A 22,848-nucleotide genomic window follows, 5' to 3' on the forward strand; every position below is an offset into this window, starting at 1 on the left:
AAGTGTGAGGTAGTACACTTTGGAAGGACAAACTCCAAGGCAGAGCACAAGATAAATGGCAGGATTCTGGGCAGTGTGGAGGAGCAGCAGGATCTGGGGGTTCATATCCACAGATCACTGAAAGTCGCCTCACAGGTAGTTAGGATAGTTAAGAAAGCTTATGGGATGTCAGCTTTCATAAATCGGGGGATCGAGTTTAAGAGCCGCAAAGTGATGATGCAGCTTTACAAAACTTTGGTTAGACCACACTTAGAGTACTGTGTCCAGTTCTGGTCACCTCATTATAGGAAGGATGTGGGGGCGTTGGAAAGGGTGCAGAGGAGATTTACCAGGATGCTGCCTGGATTAGAGAGTATGCATTATGAGGAGAGACTAAAGGAGCTAGGGCTGTTCTCATGGGAGGAGGAGGAGGAGGAGGATGAGGATGAGGGGAGACATGATAGAGGTATACAAGATATTGAGAGGAATAGACAGAGTGGACAGCCAGCGCCTCTTTCCCAGGGCGCCAATGCTCAAAACAAGAGGACATGGCTTTAAGGTAATGTGTGAGAAGTTCAAGGGAGATGTCAGAGGGAAGTTTTTCCACCGAGAGAGTGGTTGTTGCATGGAATGCGCTACCTGGGGTGGTGGTGGAGGCTGATACATTGGTCAAGTTCAAGAGATTGTTAGATAAGCATATGGAGGAGTTTAAGATAGAGGGATATGTGGGAGGAAGGGGTTAGATAGTCTTAGGTGTGGTTTGAAGGGTGGCACAACATGGTGGGCTGAAAGGCCTGTATTGTGCTGTATTGTTCTATGGTTCTAAATTTGTCATGTTTTTGGAGAACTTGGCCACATTCTCAAAATAAACACTGAACCAATCTCTTCAAAATGATCCACAAAATATTATGCTGTTTTCTTTATTAAAACTAACTTTTCTATTAATTATGGCAATATTTATAAAACAATGCATTCAGAGTCAGAGTAATACAGCATGGAAGTGGGCCCTTCAGCCCAACTTATCCACGTAGACAAAGGTGCCCACCTAAGCTAATAGTGCCCACCCATTTGCCCACATCCCTCTCAACTTTTCCTACTCATGTACTTATCCAATGGGGAATTTATTTGATGCCTGCTTTGAAAATTCACTCCAGAAAAAAAATGCAAGTTATTAGCAAGTCTACAAGTTACGTTAATAGATTCTTTATTGTAAAAATACCAGATTCAATGAGTTACAACTCTGCAGGAACTCAAAATATAACAACGTATTTGTAATTACTATTGCCATTCCCCTGGAAATGCCAACTCTGCCACAGATCATTAATGCACTGACTGAATACTATGTGTAACGTAGTTATTTAATACCTAGATTAGAGATAGTGTTCCTGTTGCTGCCCCTATATAGATTATATTGACGACAATACAAATCACAAGATACTTGCAACAGCTGTTACGGATCAAATGGCACAATTTTCAACCTAACTAAGTTTACTACAGTGTACTAATCTGGCTACAAGATTGAATTGCATTCTCATAGAACTTAAGCATTTTCCTGGATGCATTAGAAAAGCTAAACCAAGTCATGTAAATGAACCTCAATGATCCACTCAAAAACTATGACTCATTGCTAAATATAACTAACCCTTTTACTAACTGTGCAAACTGCAATACAACTAGTGTAAAGCAACAAATTGTATCATTCTAGCATTCTTGAAGTAGCAGAGACACTCACTGAAAAAGATCATTTTTATTTGATAGACGTAGCTCATACTTACATCTTCATTCCAGTCTTCACCAACCCAATCCTCCATGGAATTTTGCCAAGTACCTAAAAATCATTAAGGTACATACACAATTCAGCAAAACAAAAACTGAAATTTTGCAACATTTGGGGTAAAAATGTTTTAAATAGCTATTTTCCTACCAGTTCCATTGTTTTGACCTGACTCCCAAATTTCAGACGTTGTCCCATCAGTAGTTGTTGAATCTGGGTAGTCTGCAGGGTTGAAGGTTCTGCACATTTGAAACACACCAAGTGAATTCAACGATTTGATAAACATTCTCCAACCATTTTCAAGGAAGCCGTCTGCTGTTCGTTACCATTTAATTTAAATCTTTTACAAAAATTAGCATTTTTTACTTGAGGATACACATAGATATTATACCCTTTGAATTAGATGGACCAAATCCAACTTGATGTAGATTCTTGGCCTGAAAAGTTATATCGGAGTTACAGAATTTATTTCTTGGTCATTATGGAAAAATCCAATCTTTTAAGTTAATAATCCATTTCAGCAGTTCAGTGAGCATAGCTGAATATTCATTGCTCAAATTAACATGCACATCCTGAATGCCCACTGTGCAACAGTTAATACATTTAAACTACTTGAAAATAAAAGCATAGGTTACACAGAACCAGACTGTTCTCCCTGGAATTCAATGCAGAGTTAAATACATTTCAAGTAGAAAACACAACTGTTGTAAAATATGCAACTATGAAGCTTTTTCAATCCATCCTCCATACCGTTCGTAATGAAATGTCGTTGAATTTTATTTTAAAGGAAGGACAAACTGATTCAAACACAATGACGTAAATCTCCAGTCAAAAACATACTTACTAAATGGAATGGTTTTCTAAACAGGAAATAACTGCTTTGGGTGCTAGCAAGAGAGTTCACGGTGTTTGGTCCAGAATTAGTTTACATAATGATTAGCACTTCAGTACAGCTTAGATATTGCCTTGCGCATCATGGCAGGGAGAATGAATTAAGTCATATGCTCTGTTAAAATTAACCTGCTTGATGTCTTTCAATACATCACCTAAACAACCTGCCATAAACCAATATAATTTCATTTGAGCTTAATAACATAACCAGGAAAGAAAAGGGTGAAAAATAAAAACAAAATTCTGAATACCATGTCCCAGTTTTTCCTCAAAGTATTCCTTTAGATTGTCTTTATTATTTCCATCTTTCTGCATCATATGGAGGTCTATCTGCAATGAGGCACCCATTCCCTTCCCAATTTAAAATCAGTAAAAGAGTGCAATTACAATGAATTACACTAGATTTGACCAGAAATTTTGAGAAGTACTAAGTCAATTCTTTAGTGAAAGACTACATTAATGGAGCAAATCAATTTCAGTAATCCAGGTCATAAACAATTCAGAATCCTACTTCAGTTTGATATGCTTACCCCATTCCTTGTGCTGAAAATCTTGCTGTTCCCCTACCTCTGCTACGCCCACTATATCCTGTAAATTTAACAATATGGCAATTAAATGTACAAAATTAACTTGTGGCTCCAGATTCTCAAACTGTAATCCAACATCAATACTGGAACTGTACTCAATGGAGCACACACAATTAGAAGTAGCAGCTAACTTGGATGGGAGGCATTAGGATCCCAAGAAATACTCAAATATTAACTGGATGAAACAACTTTTTTCGATGTAAACCTCCAGGAAGCCAGGTTTCTGCCAGGGCTTGGACTGCAGTCTCCACCAATTTAAAAGTGTTCCAATGCATTATTCCTGATTAAGTGGCTCCATGTCCTGGCCCCACCTCCTTAAGCCAAGACTTAATGAAAGGTGGAGAAAGGCATTTCAGAAGAATTTCAAGTGACCAGAAGAAAAATACGCAAGCTATGGCCAAATTGTCAAAGCAACCAACCCCCCCCCCCCCCACCAAGTTTAATTTAAATGCTGAAGGTGTCAAAATTTAAAAATGAAATTCATCAATAGGTTGTCAAAAATTCATGTAATATTTGCTGGAAGCTAAGTGATTCAAATATATCGCAAAAGGCAAGAACTTTACAGGGAAGCTCACCATTCTTACCCATTGCACAATGAGGTACCACCAAACTCAAGCTTTAGAAAGGACACAAGAGCCCAAGATAATTTTGCATGGATAATTAATCTCTAAAGACGATTAAGAGAACAAACAGCTTGTATTAAAGATTGGATATATTTTTTTAAATCTTGGGTTAAAAAGCAATGAAATTTTTTCCATGATTCCTTTTCCAGATTAGCTTTAAATTAACCACTTCAGCCTGCTTTAGTGCACTCTTGCCAACCTACACACAAAAAAATCAATATTCCAAAGCACAGTTATATAATCACATTAAGTTTTTCCTCTCATGGTAAATTTGCTAAATACAAACTAAACACTTTCTAGATGCAATGCATGTGCAGATTTTACATTTCACATATAGAAACAATGTCACTGATTTGATCTGTAAAATATATGTCAATCTGTTCCTGAAATTATTGCATGCCCAAATTGCCCCTTCTTGCATTCATGATCTCAGACTAGCTGGCCTTTAGAATTCCCTATTTGCCCCTTCCACTGTTTGCACTCTACTCCTGACAACAGCTCAATTCACGTTTTTTTAAAAAAAAAATTGTGACTGCTGAAATAGTAACAAATTTGAATTCACATGTTAGAAATATTAAACAAGGAATCACAACAATTGCAAACATTTGTATCCAAAATATGTTTTAACTAACATCGGAAACTCTGTACCTCAGGCTGCATGAAGAATAATTTACTCAAACTACATAAGCAGCTCAAGGAAATTTAAAAAAGCCTTTTAAAAAAAGGTAGCAAATACTGGCAATCAAAAATCACTTCTGCAGATCCTCCCTGAAAGCCACAATGTAAGACTGATGTGCAATATTAAAATACCTCTTACTCAAAACTACCAACTTTAGATTCAAAATCACTTCCAAACCAAACTGCATATTTAAGAAAGTTATTCTGAGCAAAAAATCCAGGGAGACATGTACAAGCACAACGGCACCAAAGAATGCTCACTTGTCATTATAAATCTCTATTCCATTCTTACATCTTTCGCATGCTTCCCAAAAGGTTCCACTATCTCTCATTGAGCTCTAAGAATACCACTTTGTCTTTCAGAATCATACAACATGGAAAAAGGCTCTTCAGCCTACCATCAAGCACCCTTTGGCACTAATCCCACTTTTTTCTCCTCACATCCACTCAACCCTTTCCAGATGCAACCTACACCAAGGCAATTTGCAGTGGTCAATTACCCTCACCAAACCACACATTTCTGGGATGTGACAGGAAACCGGAGAGCTAAGATGAAACCCACGTGGTCACAGAGAGAACGTGAAACTCCACACGGACAGCATTAGAGGATAGGATTGAATTTGGGTCACGGGAGGTGAAAGGTAGTAACTCTACTAGTTGTATCACTAAGCAGCCCTATGACTAAGCAATTTCAGATAATGACTCTGCCACACCCCCTCTAAACCCACATTTTTATTATTCCCATATATACTGTTTCCGCCTTGCAACGTTCTTGCCTTTCACTTTTTGATTTTTGAATCCCCTCCCAATTGTCCTTGCATCACAAAACTCCTTTCAGCTTTTTCCTCCCAGTTCTGATGTCAGAGCATCAATCTTAAATGTTTCCTTCCCCACAAATGTTGCCCAGCCAGATGAAAGAGAGACAATTCTGGGAATATTTTAAGACAAAGCAAAATAAAAATCTTAAAGTTAGGATTCTGCACCGAACGCGGAGCAAAAATAATCCTCGAGTTTAATTACCCATTATCAAGACCCTGTTATTCACATGTTCAAGCCAATCTCAGACTATTCTAAGTGTTTAAACTGTCTCAAAGCACAAAAATACTAAGATTGTTTTTTTTAAATTTATACTCAGTCCTTACTATCTGCTGATGTGTTATCCGTGAGTTCATGTACTCAAGAGGGTCAGCCCCATCTTGATTTATTTCCAACAAATATATTTACATATATAAACATACATAGTCTGTACAAATAGAACAGAACCAAAAATGGGGGCAATCACTTTGGTGGAAATGTACTACTCACCTTGTAGCAGTCAACAAGACAGAGCAGATATGTAGGCAAGTGACAAAAAGTTGCAAGAACAATAGTTATAGTAACAGGAAATTTCAGCTTCTGGGAATAACAGAGATCATTTAGTACAAGTAGTTTAGAGAGAATTTTTAAATGCACATCCAAGAAAGGTTTTTGAGCCAGTATGTAGATAGCCCACTGGAGAAGGGGCCCACTGGACTTAATCTTAAAGAATGTAGCCAAGCAAATGGCTGGATGTCAGTGAGAGAGAATTTTGGAGATCAAGTACCAAGGTAGGTATGGAAAGAGCTAAGAGTGGACCAGAAATTAAGGTCCTAAATTAGACAAATACAGATTTCAATATCCTAAGACTAGACCTGGCATAAGTAAACCGTGAGCAGCTACTTGCAGGCAAATCTACATCTAACAATGTCAGAGTCATTCAAAATTGGAAGTTTAAAGTCAACATGTTTCCATCAGGGTGAAAGGTAAGGAGAACAAGTCCAAGCAACCATGGATATCGAGGGATAGTGCTGAATGAAAAAAAAGGGACCACATGGCAGGGATAGAGAACTGAAAATAGGAAAAACCTAAAAGGAGTACACTAAATATAATTGGATATTTAAAGAAATTAGGAGGGCAAAGAAGGAATACAAAATATTATCGGCAGACAAGATGAAGAAATCCCAAAGCATTTACTGAGTATGTTATAGGAAAAAGGATAACCAGGGAAAGAGTAGACCCCATTAGGTACCAAAGGGGTAAATATGCTTGGAGACGGAGAATGTAGATGTGGCCTTAAATGAATACCTTTCACTTCACATTGTGATTGGCTAATTCAAGGGAAGTGGGGCAAATTCTCGAACAAGTTACCGTTTTAAAAAAAATCAGATACATGATACCTTATAGCAAGGTTTCCCCAGGGCCTGTTGGAAGTTTCTAAGGCTGCAATATGAGGAAAGGGAGGAAATTGCTGGGGCTCCATCAGAGATTTTTAAATCTTTGTTGGCCACAGGCAAGGAGCCAGATGACTGTAAAACAGTAAATGTGCTACCTTCATTCAAGAAGGCAGCAGGGATAAACCAGGTAATTACAGGCCTGAGAGTCTAACAACGGTTAAAAGGAAGTTATTGGCAAAAATTCAGAGACAGGGTTAATCTACACTTGGAAAGACCTGAATTAATCAAATGATAATCAGCACAGATTTTGTTAGGGGACGATCCAATCGAACAAATTTAACTGAAATTTTCCCAAGTGAAAACAAAATATATTGATGAAAGCGGCGTGGTCAACAGGGGCTTCAGTAAAGCTTTTGACAAGGTCCTACATGGGATTCAAGGCAAGTTGGCAAAATGGATTCCAACATTGGCTTGAGTAAAAAAAAGGGGCCAGAGGATTTGTGCACTACATTTGATTACTCAAGGTGAATCCCCCAACTGGTCTGGGTTTCAAACCCTGATTTTGCTTTCCCAGGAAATTACATGTTTTGGGTGGGAGGGTGCACATATTGTGATGCACGAGGTTGTTGCAGGCTTTTGTCCCAATGGTTCTTTTTCACTCTGTTATTATGCTTCCACATATTAATATTTTGTTGACACTATTGGCAGCATGGCATTGCAAAAGATAAGATCATTAAATAGGAATTTTATATTAGTCTCACCTCGGCCACGTGCACGTCTGCCTCGTTCTGAGTGCCGATCACCTGGGCTGATATCCACTCCATTTTCTTCAACTTTGTCTGCAATTTTAATTGGAAATTTCAACAACAGTAAATACAAGTAAAAGTAATCCAGTTGATATGTCTTCCATGTTATACTTACATTCCCTGCCACGAATTCCTTTTCCCCGTCTGGAGGAGCTCCCACGAACCTGACTGGTTTCTTTCTCTCCACGCTTACTTTTTTCCTTATTTTCCAAGAGGCTATCCTTTCCAGTTCCAAGACTCTTCTTTTTACCTACGGTCTCCCATGAGTTCTGCATGAAAACATGCCCGCACATTACTAGTGAAACAGTATTTCTCAGATCAAGTCATAAAACGAATTTACGCAACAAAGAGATTGCTAGAATGGCTAGATTATTAGTGTCAAAATAGAAGTGCCTAAAAAGCCCCAAGTTTTTACCAACCCACTTGAATTCATCAGTACTTTACAAAATGTCAATCAAGTAACATTCCCCATCATTTGTTATGCTTTTTATTTTGTGACTATACATAGAAAAATGAAGTAAACCTTCACATCTATACTTACTGAAAAATTACGTGGCACAAAAGCAATCCATTTGCCATTATACTTTGCTACTTCAACTGCTGCTAACTAATCCCATTTCCCTCAATGTCGTATATTTTTCCAAACATGCATCCAATGTAATCAATATCGAAAAATAATTGTTGAATCTCTTCTGAAATGTATCAGATACATCCAAACAAACCCCCAAAATATTTCAGGTATAGTAGTTCAACTACTAACAGAAATTCTTAATATTTAAACCCCTTCAAAAGAGTCCACTCATTTATCAACCATCCTTATATTTCACAATTAGTTTGGGAACCAATTGGAGGAGCGGGTGGAAGTGCAGGGATTGGTGAAGGGTGTCGTGGAAGGTATTCAAATTAAAATTTAAAAAAAATGCGATGTATCTTCCACAATACATTGGTTGAACAATCTGTAATATAGCACCAAACCAACTTGCAGTTGGCCCCTGTTGTGGAACAAGAGAATTACTCGTACAACTCTGTTCTTAGATCAAACTGAGAAGTACTTTACCGTTTGATCCAAGAACGAAGTTGTACAACTAAAAAGGGGAGAGAGAAGGCCCGGTCACATTACTGGTGTGGTTAATACACTCTCACTCCTACTGTACACAGCATAGCTTTTTTTTTTAAAAACACACATTTAGAGGTATGGTAAAACAGTTTCACCAATGCATAGGCTTTCAACTGATACCTCCAAACCAAAGAAGATCAGTGGCTTGTGACGTCACTTTCCCTGAAGGCTCTTGTGCATGTTCTCGTGGCCCCATTCCTAAAATCTCGCTGTTCAGAGTTAATGCCATGATGATCCATGTCCATCTTTTCCAATTATACAACCCTTTGAGGCCAACTTGTATTTCTATCTCTTGCTCTAATCACCTCCCAATACATTGTTACTAAGTATTGTGTCTGTGTACCACATGTCAAATCCTTGCCTTAATTTGTCTATGGTTAGCATAGGAACAGCCTTGTGGGCTACTCTATTTTTGAAAATGTTACTTGGATCCTATAAGCCAATAATGCAAAATAAATTAGCCAAGTATGTTTCATATTTGAGCTTGGTTATTCCATTGCAATACCAGGTATGACTTGTATGACAGAGCAGAGATCCTCTGTCTACCACATGCTTTATCATGTTAAATTATATGCAATTTAACCCTTCAGACCAATGCAACCACCACTCCCAAACTTGAAATTTTAAACCACCAAACAGAAACAGAGGCAGAGCCACACAGCATAGAAACAGGCCCTTCAGCCCACCAAGTGCATACTGACCATCAAATGACCCTCTATACTAATCCTATTTACCTACACCATTCTTCGACACCTTAGTGAATCAAGTGCTTGTGAGCATCTCTGCCTCCACCACCCTCCCAGGCAGTACATTCCAGATTCCAACCACCCTTAGGATGGAAAAAAAATCCCTCCTCAGATTCTCCTCTAAATTTCTTACCCTAAACCTATATCCTCTTGTGTTCTTGTTCCTGTGATGCCACATTCAAGAACCCTTGGACCCATATCCTCTGTTCCTCAATACTCCCCAGGGCCCTACCATTCATTACGTAATTGCTGGAGGAACATACTTATGATAACTACCACCTAGTACTAAAGTATCATAGAATTTGATGATTGCTGGCATCCAAAAGAAAGAGCCAAACCCTTCAGTAGAGAAGAATGTCAGAACCCAAATAAAATTATGAAAGGTCATCCATTCACGTGAAATGTTAATCTTGCTTCAACCTGTACATCTTCTCTCTGATCTTTGCCTCCATTGGTGCTGCTTGACCAGCTGAATTCTTCCAGCATTGTTTTTTTTATAAAATACATCTAACTTACTAACTTATTACATCTTTTTAAATGTACAATATTTTCCCAACTATGAAATTGCATTTTCTTCTGAAATATTTATCCACAATAAATCAGTCATGAAGGGGGAGCAAACCTGTTATCAGTTCAGGCCTGTACTGTGCTGTAATGTTCTATCTCCACTTGCCATGTTCTAGTGATTTGGCCTTACACATGCTCATACTTCCTTGCTGTTCACTTCTTTTGGGTTGAACATCTTGTATGAATATCCATGCAAGGCAAATTCTAAAGTGATACTGTAACTTACAGATCCAACAATAGCATCTGCTTGTGATCAGAAGTATTCCTGTCTTGGATAATCACCCATTTCAAATCATTTGGGAGATGGACCAGATAGTAAAATGAGCCCAGATGTGAACTGTTAAGGTATTTTAAATTGTCAGTGCCTTACACACAACCAGAGTTATGATCAGGTTCACTTCATTCCATCCATATATGTACTTATCCTGTTAAAAAAATAATCTCCAATGCTCCATTTAAACCCAAAAGATTAACCCCACAGAAAGTCACAGAAAACCCATTTTGCTTGTCACATTCTTATCCCAATGTTTAAAATAAGGAATCAAGAGGACTGGGGCTAGGGTGGGTGTTCCTCCAGCAAAAGAAAACTCCAGCTTAACTTGCCCGAATGTTCACAAAACAAACTACTGATTTTAGAACTAGTTGTTCTAAAGTGACTACTAGTTTTGTTCTTTGGGGAAACAATTTTAATATTTGTCTCATTATCGCAATCCTTTTTCCAACATGCCTGCATGCACTGCATTAACCTATTTAGATATACCTTCAAGGCCTCTTTAAACAAACAGTAAAAATAAATCAAAAATATAATACTGTTCCCATTAGACAATAATGACATCACAGATGAACAGCAAAAGACTTGCATCATACCGTATCCGAATTTCCTTCTAGTAGTATGTTGATGGCTCTGTTAACATCTCCATTGCAATCATGAAGTGCAACTATACTCTCATCTGGGTTCTTTCCAGTAACTTCCATCAACTAGAATAAAGTCCCATCAAATAATTAAAAAAAAGTTACAAGGATACATACAAAATTTTCATAATGACTGGCACCTTACATCAAATAATTCCCAATCACCATCACCCATTTATTCCCAATTCAGGTTAAAATAAGCTTATATATAGCTCAGAATCCATGCATTCAATCTAACCATATAACACATGCACATCTTAATTTCAGCTCACACCTCAACATCGACAGATTAAACACCCCCAAAGTGATTTAGCTACAGGCCGTCCCTGGGTAATGAACAGGTTCCGATTTTACAGATGTCTTTTAGTCAATTTTGTCCATAAGTCAAAGAATACACAGAAATCACTCAATATGGTAACCATACCTCCATAGTATTGTGATGAATGGCATCAAAAACACAGGACTGTTTTGAATTTAATAATATTATGGGAGCTCATTTATATACACAGGTGCCCATACGTTGGGCATTCATAACCCAGGGACAGCCTGTACTTGATACATGAATTGAAAGTCACGTTGCAGGGGCAAGTGGCGGGGAGGAAAAAAAAGGAAAGCACTAGCTTATCACACAAAAAAAAGTCCATACATTACCTCACAATTCGGTTCTCACTTACTTGTTTGACTTTCTCTTCAAAATCTACATCATTCTTATCATAGATCATTTGGGCAAGTCGAATCTGCTCTGCTGTAGCCTAAAAGAAATTACATTCACTCTTCTAAGCTTTTTAGATCAATCAATTTTCACTAAATCATTGCTTTTCGATAGTACTCACTTTAAGCAAAGAGTGTATTTGGGCAGAAAAAACAGAATACATATGAAGATGAAACTACAACAAAGACATGATCAAAAAGACAGATTCAGATGCTTTTAAACACAGAACTGAATGAGACTGGACAGATATAAAAATTCAAGATACAAGGAGGAAAAGTCTCTTGCCAAAACAGCAACTCACTTAGCCAAGATCAGAAGAATCCACAACTTATCTGGGAAAGAAGTGGATGATGCATCTATGTTTGATGGAAATATGGGACTTCAATCACAGCTTCAAAATCATCAAATCACAAAGTAAAGTTATGGGAAGGAGTCAATGAATTGAAAAGGGGAGGGATGTCTCAGCTTGGTCGTCTTCTACACATTTCACATGATAGCCATGGCCAAAAATAAGTAGATTCCAGCAGCAGCCAAGGATGACTAAGCCAAATGTGAGTTAAATCTTAATATCAGATAAGCAGTGAATTTAAGAGATGGCAGAGGGAAAATATAGCTTCCAAATTTGACTCCAGAGATTCAATTGTTGGATAATAAAGTAACAAAAAGGACAACAAGGATTGAGTCCTTGCTTTAGTGAATTATGCTCCCAAGAGACAACATATATACTGGAGAAGCCAATAAGTTATTCTTAAGGGACTCCAAGGTAATTGTGTAGAAGTTTTAGAAGAAGCCAATGCTGGAGAAGCTCTGGCTATTACCCACAAGAAAATAAGAAAACAGGAGTCAGCCACCAGTCCTACTCTCCATAATATTCAATTTCTCCATCTTTCAAGTATTTATCTACCTCCACCTCACAAATTTCATTGAGTTTTTTTCTCGAGGTGACCAAGAGGATTGACGAAGTAGGGCGGTGGACATTGTCTACATGGACTTGATCAAAGTCTACGACAAGGTCCTGTATGGTAGGATGGTCCAGAAGTGAGAATACCATAAGAACACAAGACAAAGGAACAGAAGTTGGCCATTCGGCCCATTGACTTCTCCGCCATTCTATCATGAGCTGATCCATTCTCCCATTTAGCCCCACTCCCCTGCCTTCTCACCATAACCTTTGATGCCCTGGCTACTCAGATACCGATCAATCTCTGCCTTAAATACACCCAATGACTTTGCCTCCACAGCCACCCGTGGCAACAAATTCCACAGATTCACCATTCTGGCTAAAGAAATTTCTCCGCATCTCTGTTCTGAATGGGCTCCCTTCAATCCTGAAGTTGTGCCCTCTTGTACTAGACTCCCCTACCAAGAGAAACAACTTTGCCACATCTACTCTGTCCAGACCTTTTGGCATTCGAAATGTTTCTACGAGGTCCCCCCTCATTCTTCTGAACTCCAAGGAGTACAGCCCAAGTGCCATTGATCATTCATCATATGTTAACCCTCTCCTCTCATTCCTGGAATCATTCCAGTGAATCTTCTCTGAACCCTCTCTAACGTCAGCACATCCTTTCTTAAATAAGAAGCCCAAAACTGCACACAGTGCTCCAAGTGAGGTCTTACCAATGCCTTATAGAGCCTCAACATCACATCCCTGCTCTTGTATTCTGTTCCTCTAGAAACGAATGCCAACATTGCATTCGCCTTCTTCACCACTGACTCAACCTGGAGGTTAGCTTTTAGGGTATCCTGCACGAGGACTGCCAAATCCCTTTGCATCTCTGAATTTTGAATTTTCTCCCCATTTAAATAATAGTCTGCCCATTTATTTCTTTTACCAAAATACATGGGATTCAGGGCAAGATACAAAATTGCCTTGGTGGTAGGAGGCAGAGGGTGGTAGTAGAAACCTGTAACCTGATATGCTGCAAGGTTCGTGCTGGGCTCATTAATGTTTATAACGACAATAAAGATTTAGACGGTAACGTAGGTGGCGTGATTAATAAGTTTGCAGATGACACCAAAATCGGTGGTATAGTGGACAGTAAAGAAGGTTGTCCAAGGTTACAACAGGATTTAAATCAACTGGGGAAAGTAGGCAAGGGAATGGCAGATGGAATTTAACTCTGACAAGTGCTAAGTGATGCACTTTAGGAAGTTAAACCAGGCCAGATACAGTGAATGGTAGAGCCACCGGGACTGTTGTACAACAGAAAGATCCAGGGGTACAAGTACATAGTTCCCTGTAAGTGGCAACAAAGGTAGGCAGAGTTGTGAAGATGCTTGCCTTCATCAGCCACATCAGTGGGAATAGGAGCTGAGACATCATGTTACAGTTATACAAATAGTTTGTTTGGCCACACTCTACTATATCGTGCAGTTCTAGTTACCATGCCATAGGAAGGATGTGAATAAGGTAGAGTATACAGAAAAGTTTCACAGGAATGTTGCTGGACTGGAGGGCTTGAGTCACAAGGAAAGATTGGATAGGCTGCAACTGTTTTACCTGGGAAATGGCAGCTGAGAAGTGACCTTAGAGGTTTATAAAATTATGAGGGCATAGATAGGAGACATAGTCACAGTCTTTTCCCCAGGATAGAGGAATCTAAAACAAGAAGGCATAGGTTTAAGATGACGGGGAAAGTTTTAAAGGTGACCTGAGGGGCAGGTTTTTCCACACAGTGGGTGGTTATAAGGAGCGAGCTGCCCGACGAGGTGGTAGAGAAGGGTATAATTACATTTGGACAGGCATATGGATAATAAAGGAGTATAGGGATACAAGCCAAACTCAAGCAAATGAGACTAGCCTAGACAGGCAACTTGGTCAGCATGGATGAATTGGGCTGAAGGGCTTGTTTCTGTGCTATATAATTATGAAAAAGTAGATGGTGAATTTCATTGCAAGAATTCTTTTATGCTGGATAAGGCACATTTGTGCTCATTTCAAGGCATCCAACCAAATAGCTAATAATTTCCTTGATCTTCTCCAACCCCTTCTTTGGGTGGGGCATTTTAAAATCAAAGCTATTACAGAACAATACTTGCAAATCTGAAGACATGCAAACCTGAAGAATCTCCTAGACCATACTTGCATTAGTAGCTACTGAAGTTTTCAGTCACTTACCTGTACTGGTTTCTGTATCTGTGCTTGTGTTTGAGCCTGTGTCTTATCCCGAGTTCCTCGAGATCGGTCACTGCCCACCGAAGTCATCATATACAGTATATACAAAATGTACAAAATAGAAAATCTGAAAAAGAAAAAAAACTTTCCAATGTTAGAGCTTACAAAATTTTAATTTTTGGGTACCTTCATCAGACAAGACTCTGTGGCCCAAATCAGCAGAACATGGCTCAAGTTGCATCTGTTCCTGCTGCATCCAACCCGAGTTGGATGCAAATCCCATGGTGCTGGGGAGCTCTCCTGTGACCCTGGCTAATATTAAAACCTCTATTCTTTACTCTCTTTTGGAATGACTTGTACTCAACTTTGCAGTTATGTTTCTTACAATAGTGATGAGAAACAAAACCGTTCATATTGCATGTTGAATGCCACAGCATCTTGAAAGGCACTATGGGCGACCCCCACATTATGGCCGTTCAAGTTACGGAAATTCACCCTTACGGAATTCACAAATCACTACCCAAAAAATTGTGATATGGAAAAAAATTCAATCTTACAGGAAAAAAATAAACAAAGTGCAAAAGAAACAAAATCTTGTCAATTGACAAACATGGGCCCCATGAAAATGCATCAGGATAAACATGGGCTAGAAACCTACTTTCTCCCAGTTGCGTAATCAGTACTTCATGTTAAACATCACATGGAAACCACATAAAAGGGAGCAAAAACATACAATGCAATCTGGGGGAAACTCTAGATATACTATTTCCATTACAGACCAAGTTACCTGGAGCAAGTTACCTAGGTATCACACTCCAGTAACTATATGAATACACGAAATACAGAAGAAATACACTAAAGTAATTCCAAGGCAGAGGGACTTCAGTTATGTGGACAGTCTGGAGAAGCTGGGATTGTTTTCCCTGGAAAAGAGGGACTTGCAAGATCTAATGGTATAAACAGATACTGGCCATCAACTCTGTGCTTCTCATAATTTTATTTTTCTCTTTCATATCACCTCTCAGCCTCCTTGGCTCCAGGATTAGCCTACCTAATCTCTCCTTAAAACATCCTCGTGAATCTTTTCTGCACCCTATCTAGCTTAATCACATCATTCTTGTAGTGTGACAACTAGAATTGCACACAATACTCAAAGTGCAGCCTAACAAAAGTTCTGTATCACTGTAAAATGACATCCCAACTCCAATATTCAATACCTTGGCAATGAAGGCAAGCATGCTATAAACCACCTTCACCACCCTGATGACCAGTGTTGCCACTTTCAGGGAACTATGTACTTGTACCTCAAGGTCTCCGTTCAACAACTCTCCCCAGGCCCTGCCATTCACTGCACATATCCTGTCCTGGTTTAAAATCCCAAAATGCATCACTTCACACTGCATCTGCAAATTCCATCTGCAATTCCCTTGCCCACTTTCCTAAATGATGTATACCCCGTTGTAACCTTAGACAACCTTCTTCACTATCCACTACCAGCAATTTTGGTGTCATCTGCAAATATTCATATCCAAATCATTTATATACATGACAAACAACAGAGGACCCACTGCGATCTCTGCTGCACACCACTGGTTTCAATCCTCCAATCTGAAAAACCCTCCATTACAACCCTCCGCCTCCTACCACCAAGCCAATTGTCTCTCCAAATGGCTTGCTCATCCTGGATCCAATGTGATCTCACCTTCCGGACCAGTCCTCCAGGCAGAACCTTGTCAAAGACCTTGCTCAAGTCCATGTCGAAAACATTGACAACTGCCCTCATCCATCGTCTTGGTCACCTCTTCAAAAAACTCAGATTCGTGAGACACAATCTCCCACACATAACACCATGCTGACTATCCTGAATTAGTCATTGCCTTCCCAAATGCAAATAAATTCTGTCTCTCAGAATCCTTTCCAGTAACTTTCCCACCACAGATGCAAGGCTCAACTGCCTTTAGTATCTTGGCTTATCCCTGCTGCTTTTCTTAAATAAAGACACAAAAGTAGCTATCCTCCAGCCTTCCAGTACTTCACCTGTGGCTAACAAAGATAGATAGATATAGATTTTGTGTGTGTGTGTGTGTGTGTGTGTGTGTGTGTGTGTGTGTGTGTGTGTGTGTGTGTGTGTGTGTGTGTGTGTGTGTGTGTGTGTGTGTGTGTGTGTACACATCTTATATATATATATAAACACACACACACACATACATATCTCTGCCATAACCGCAGCCATCTCCTCCCTTACTTCCCCTAACATCCAAGATACAGCTGGTCAGGTTGGGGATTTTTCTATCTTCATGTGTTTCAAAGCCTCCAACTCCTCCTCCTTCATAATGTTGACATGCTCCAGAATATCACTGTTCCCAGAACTCAATAAGCTTCAGGGTCTTTGTCCAGTGTAAATACAGACGAGTAGCATTCATTTAAGACCTCATCAATTTGGGCGAGGACTGGCTGGTTTGTTCTTACCCAGAGCTGTATGGTCTCAGTGCACCAAATGGTCTCGTTCAGTTCTGAAATCATTCTGCCTTGCATGACTGCCAGATCAGGACCAAGGCCGACATTGAGAGAAACAGACAAGGATCACCCTGCTGAAGCTGACCCATGCCAGTTAAGTTGCTGCTGATCATCTGTCTGGGACAATATTGGAAGCAATCATAATATGTTGCAGATAAGGTGAGGTCTTGTTTTCTGAGCACATCCTGCGTTGTAGTGTCAGACATATACACCATGAATCGGAACAAATATTCAGCTTAAAATTGGGAATACACATGGTGCTATAGCCAATAAAGGTCAGCAGCTCTCTTACGTCACCTCCACCAATATGCCAGGGGACCAACCCTGGCTCAATAAAAGGAACTTAAAAGTAGCATGCCTGGAACTGCAGAATGTTTCATCTTGACAACACTGGAACCAAAGTGATCCCACAAACAACGTAATCAGGTTAAAACACTTCAGTCTATCCACATCCAGTCATAAAATTTAGTGAACAATTGAACAGTACATGACAGGGAGAACAGAAGTAATTCCACAACCACGAGATCATATGATCAAAATAGTGCAGTATTGCCACTGAACAATCAGACAATCAACAGGAGGAGGCAGCTCCATAAATATCCCTACCCTCAGGCAGAACCTAGCAGCTGAATGCAGAAAAATTCACAACCATCTTCAGCCTATAGTGTCCAGTGGATAATCAGACAACTGAATTTACTCCAGACAATATCAAATAGCAGCCAAGTACATCAGACACAGCAAGAGCCAAGTGATCGTTCAACATCATGGCGATTATGAAGATGTGCTCCAGAACCAGCCAACCGTCTAGACAAGGACTATAACTACAACACAGCCAATCGCTTTATTGCATATACATGACAAGATACGCACTATCCAGAAAAGGCTCAAGAAACTCTATTAGGCCAATTACTGATCTAATCTCAACCAATGACATGGCAGAAGGTGGCATCAAGAACAATATCAAGTACCACCTATTCACCAATAAGCTGTTCACCAATGCTAAGTCTGGGATCAACCAAGCCACTTAGCTCCCATTCTCATTCTAGCCTCGATGTAAACAAGGAAAAAAAAAGCTGAATTTCAGACAAAAGTGATAGTTCAGTGAGGGAGGAGAGGGGAGCCTCTGCAGGGAAGGTCATAATAGCAGGATTCATTTGACCAGGAACTTAAATGAACACCAATACAGTGACAAGAGCAATCAGAGACTGGGAATTCTATGGCAAATAAGATGCACAGATTTTCTACCATCAAAATGCACAGGAATGTAACAGAACATTCTCAACTTCCTTGAAGTATAACTTGAAATCCAGAAGCAGTTCAACTCTATCCAGGATGAAGCTGTATGCTTCATTAGCACCCATCTACTACCCTAAACATCCACTCCCTCCCTCACTGGTGCACTGCGTTCCATTATTGCCAAATTGCACTGTAGCAATTACCCCACACACTCTTCTGTAGAATTTTACAAACACATAGCCTCGACCACCTGGAAGTACAAGTACATGGGAACACCACAAGTTTCCCCAAGTTGAACAATACCCTGATTTGGACCTGCATAATTAATCCATTGTCAGTACATCACAGTCCTTGAATGTCCTTACCAATTGCTCCAGAGGTGTCCTTTTAGCAAATGGAGTCTAGTGATTCAAAGAGCAGCTATCCATTGTCTATTGCTAACTGCCATCAATTTGGCAATCAGATGTTTTACTGGTGCAAAACATTCAAAAGTTTTACTCAATTGCAAATAAAACAAGCACATTTGTAAAACCATTATCCCATATCCTCCTAACTTGAGGAAATTCCCCACACATGGCACCCAAAAGAGGCAGAAATAACACAAGCCGATTCTGGAGGATTTACATACAAAAGTCTCAATATCCGGATGAATTGCAGGGACACTGCAACTAGACTGATTAGGGTATTACAGGATGCAAGAAATGAGGGGAGAGAAGAATTAGATTGGGTAAAAGACTTGGAGTACGGAGAAACCAGAATTAGATGCAGTTCTCACTCCCGTGAATGCAGAGAGATTTTTGTTTACAAAACAGCTTTTAAAGATGACACTTTTCTAAGTGCTAGGTTTGCACATGACTGAAAATCTAAAGTTAACAGTGAATTATATATTTTAAAAAAGTGCAGTTAGGTGACAAAAAGGGAAGCACAAAGTTCCAAAGAGACAGAGACAAATAAAGTGGATAAGTTTATGGTAGAAGTTGAAACCGTAAAAAATCTGTGGTCATCTGCATCAAGTCAGAAGAACACTATCTGTTTAAGAGGAACCAAGGGTTGGAGAGCAAATGAACGGATATGAAAGGTCATCAAAAGGCTTAGTGGAATAGTTGGAAATGAGGAAACCAATACAGTTATAAAAAGACTTAACCAGATTATAGTTTTGACGATCATCACAATGATTCCGAGATTTAGAAGGTTAAATTATGACAGCATATGTAAGCTTAGCTGTATAATCTTTGAGGTTTCACTGTACAGCAGAACCTAATTGAGGTCTTCAAATGATAAAGGGATAAGACAGTGTACATGCAGCATCTGAATGCACAATGTTGAAGTTAGAGCTAGGGGATTCAGGAATGAAACCAGTAAGCACCTTCCCTGTGCAGACTACTAGAAATATGAAACTCTTCTCCAAAAGGTTCTATCAGAACTACTGAATCTGCTAGACTATCTAAAGATGCAAGCAGGCTAATTGAGTGCCAATTTAGACTCAGGGGGCTTAATAACCTACTTCTGTTGCTAAATTGGCTAAACAACATCCATGCAATTCAGTTAAGCATCAACCTACATGACAAATGAATCAAAAGCACTACACCAGAGGAACTGAAATCTGATCCAGTTTACTTCCAAGTTAAAATTCTGCTATAGAAATGTCTAAATTGCTTCCACAACAAGTTTAGCAGTGGTCCTTCAGAAAAATCATGAACAATGTTTTTCGGAACTGACAATCCAAAGCATTAATCACACATATTGCATCTTAAATCTCCCTATTTTATGGTTAGATTCTATAATTTTAGACAGAAGCAAATACATCAACTTTTATAGGCCTGTAAAATAGTAAATTTGCTTTTGCTTATAGCTTTAATTTTTTTTTAAGCAATGAAGCACTTTGGACACAATGTCCCAAGAACCAAACAAAGTTAATGGAAAAAACAAAATTCAAATGACTTGGGAATAGTAGATCAAAAGAGCAAAAGGAGGGAAAAAAAATACAAAGGCAAGGTAAAGACAACCCAAACAGTACCTTCAATAATTATGAGTTAAATTAGAACATTTTGGCTGAGCTGTTATTTGGTATTGATACAACTGGACTAGATACGAGTGATGAACTAAAATTCTTTCCAGCAATTTTAAAAATACAAAAATACTTAGAGGTACCAAAAGAAAATACCAGGTTTAGGGAGTGAATAATCCTGACCCAATGATTTCTAAATCCCAACCCCAAGCCTGCAAAGTCATTGCTGACACCTCTAAATACAAATAAATACAGCAATTATCTAACAGGTACATCATCCAGACTCCTAAGACCCACACAAAGAATATAGTTGAAAGCTTACAAAACTAAACTTTTAGATTCAGATTAGTTTATTGTCATATACACCAGAGTGCAATGAAATTTCTTGCTTGCATGAAGGTCAAACAGTTTATATTGTAATATTAAATGTAACAATAAATGCAGTGATGAGCACAAAACATCTGAATGTTGCAAAGTATAGTAGTACAATAAGAAGTGACGATAATGGAAAAGGTAGAATTAAGGGTTCAAGAACGTGGCAGCACCGCTGGGAAGGGAATGCAAAAAGAGGTGAATGGTTCAGATATCTGATAGCAGTGGGGAAGAAGCTGTTCTCGAGTCTGGTCATCCTGGCTTTCAAGCTCCTGTATCTTCTAGAAGGCAGAAGAGAGAAAAGGGAATGGCTAGGGTGGCAAATATCCTTGATGATACTGATGCAACGTACCGTGAAGATGGAATGGATGGCAAGTAAATTCTATTCCCCAATTATCCAAGTCATCAATAGATGAAAACAAAGAAACACCTAATCTGAAGATGTGGACAAAGTTTAGAACTTGGCTCGAGGTACATGCTTGCTAGATAAGACATTTTGATACAGAACAGCCAGAATTAAATCTTAACAATATTAAAGATAATTCCAGAATACAGCGCCACCTTTTATGCTGCCAGCAGAATAAAAAAAGCTGATTAAAATGAGAGATTTTAAAATCAAGAAATGTATCGCAGAACTTTTTTTTTTGAGAAGAAGTTACAATATGGCACTGTGATTAGATGATTTTGTAAGCAACAGATTAGCAAACTAACTTACAACTTCCAACTGCAAACACAAAGAAACTCCTTGAAACTACTCAAAACTAATCATACATGGAACGTACATATGTTCCTCAGGTCATATTTGAAAATTCGTGAAAACCCCAACTTTAATAAATTGTGTTGCAACATATAAATTGGTGTTCTGTTTGTAAAAAGCTTTGAGTACATTTTCTAGCAATCCAGTATGATGAACTTTTGATTTTATTGGTATTAGTTTATTATTGTCAATTGTACTGAGGTACAGTGAAAAACTTGTCTTGCATACTGTTTGTACAGATCAATTCATTACCTAATGCATTGAGGTAGTACAGGGTAAAAACAATAATAGAATACAGAGTAAAGCATCACAGCTACAAGGAAGTGCATTGCAAGTAGACAATAAGGTGCAAGGCCAAAACAACATAGATTGTGAAGTCAGGAGTCCATTTCATCATACAAGAGAACCGTTCAAGTCTTATCACCATGGGAGAGAAGCTGTCCTTGAGCCTGGTGGTATCTGCCTGATGGAAGAGGAGAGAAGAGAGAATGACCCAGGTGGGTGGGGTCTTTGATTATGCTGGCTGCTTCACCAAGGCAGCGAGAGGTATAGACAGAGTCCATGGAGTGGAGGCTGGTTTCCGTGATGTGCTGGGCTGTGTCCACAACTCTCTGCAGTTTCGTGATCCCCAGCAGAGCAGTTGCCATACCAAGCCATGATGCATCCAGATAGGATGCTTTGTATGGTGCATCGATTGAGGTTAGTGACTGTCAAAGGGGATATGCCAAATTTCTTTAGCCTCCTGACATTAGTGATGATTTTTGAAGATCAATTACATTTGAATTTTCCTGCAGCTGAATGGCTGATAGATTGCTCTTTGCCCAAACTTAATAGATATTAAGTTTACAGTTTGAAGACTTCAACATAGCACTAAAAAGTTGCTACTGTCAGAAGTGGGGTCTTTCTCACCAAGGCTGGAACTAAAATAGACACTGCCATGGCCAATTTCAATCTCCCATCAACATTACTAAACATATTATCTGTTTCTGGCTGTAGTATCCTTCTGAGTGTAAATTGGCTATACTACTTGCCAAAATTACAATACCCCATAAAATGCAATGATCAGCAGGACATGAAAGGTGATATATGAATAGCTAGACATGGAAGGCGATTCAGCCCATACTAGCTCTATATACTAGTTCTATGTAGGAACAATCTAGTCTGCCCTACATCCATCAAGTTTCCTTCTGAAAATCACATATGAATTTACTTCCACCGCCCTGATGAATGAATAATAAACCAGTATCAATTGTCAT

General features: G+C 39.0%; 1 protein-coding gene across 1 annotated transcript in view; it reads right to left on the reverse strand.

Moving 5' to 3' along the window:
- Positions 1-22,848, reverse strand: part of ubap2a (ubiquitin associated protein 2a) — a 69,228-nt gene that overhangs the window by 40,960 nt on the left and 5,420 nt on the right. Inside the window, 8 exon segments of the mRNA XM_052045165.1 lie at positions 1,755-1,807; positions 1,904-1,992; positions 3,175-3,232; positions 7,486-7,563; positions 7,646-7,799; positions 10,828-10,938; positions 11,547-11,624; positions 14,706-14,829. Coding sequence (XP_051901125.1) covers positions 1,755-1,807; positions 1,904-1,992; positions 3,175-3,232; positions 7,486-7,563; positions 7,646-7,799; positions 10,828-10,938; positions 11,547-11,624; positions 14,706-14,795 — 711 coding nt within the window. The 5' untranslated portion in view covers positions 14,796-14,829.

Source organism: Pristis pectinata, chromosome 2, assembly GCF_009764475.1.
Source record: "Pristis pectinata isolate sPriPec2 chromosome 2, sPriPec2.1.pri, whole genome shotgun sequence".
Lineage (NCBI taxonomy): Eukaryota > Metazoa > Chordata > Chondrichthyes > Rhinopristiformes > Pristidae > Pristis > Pristis pectinata.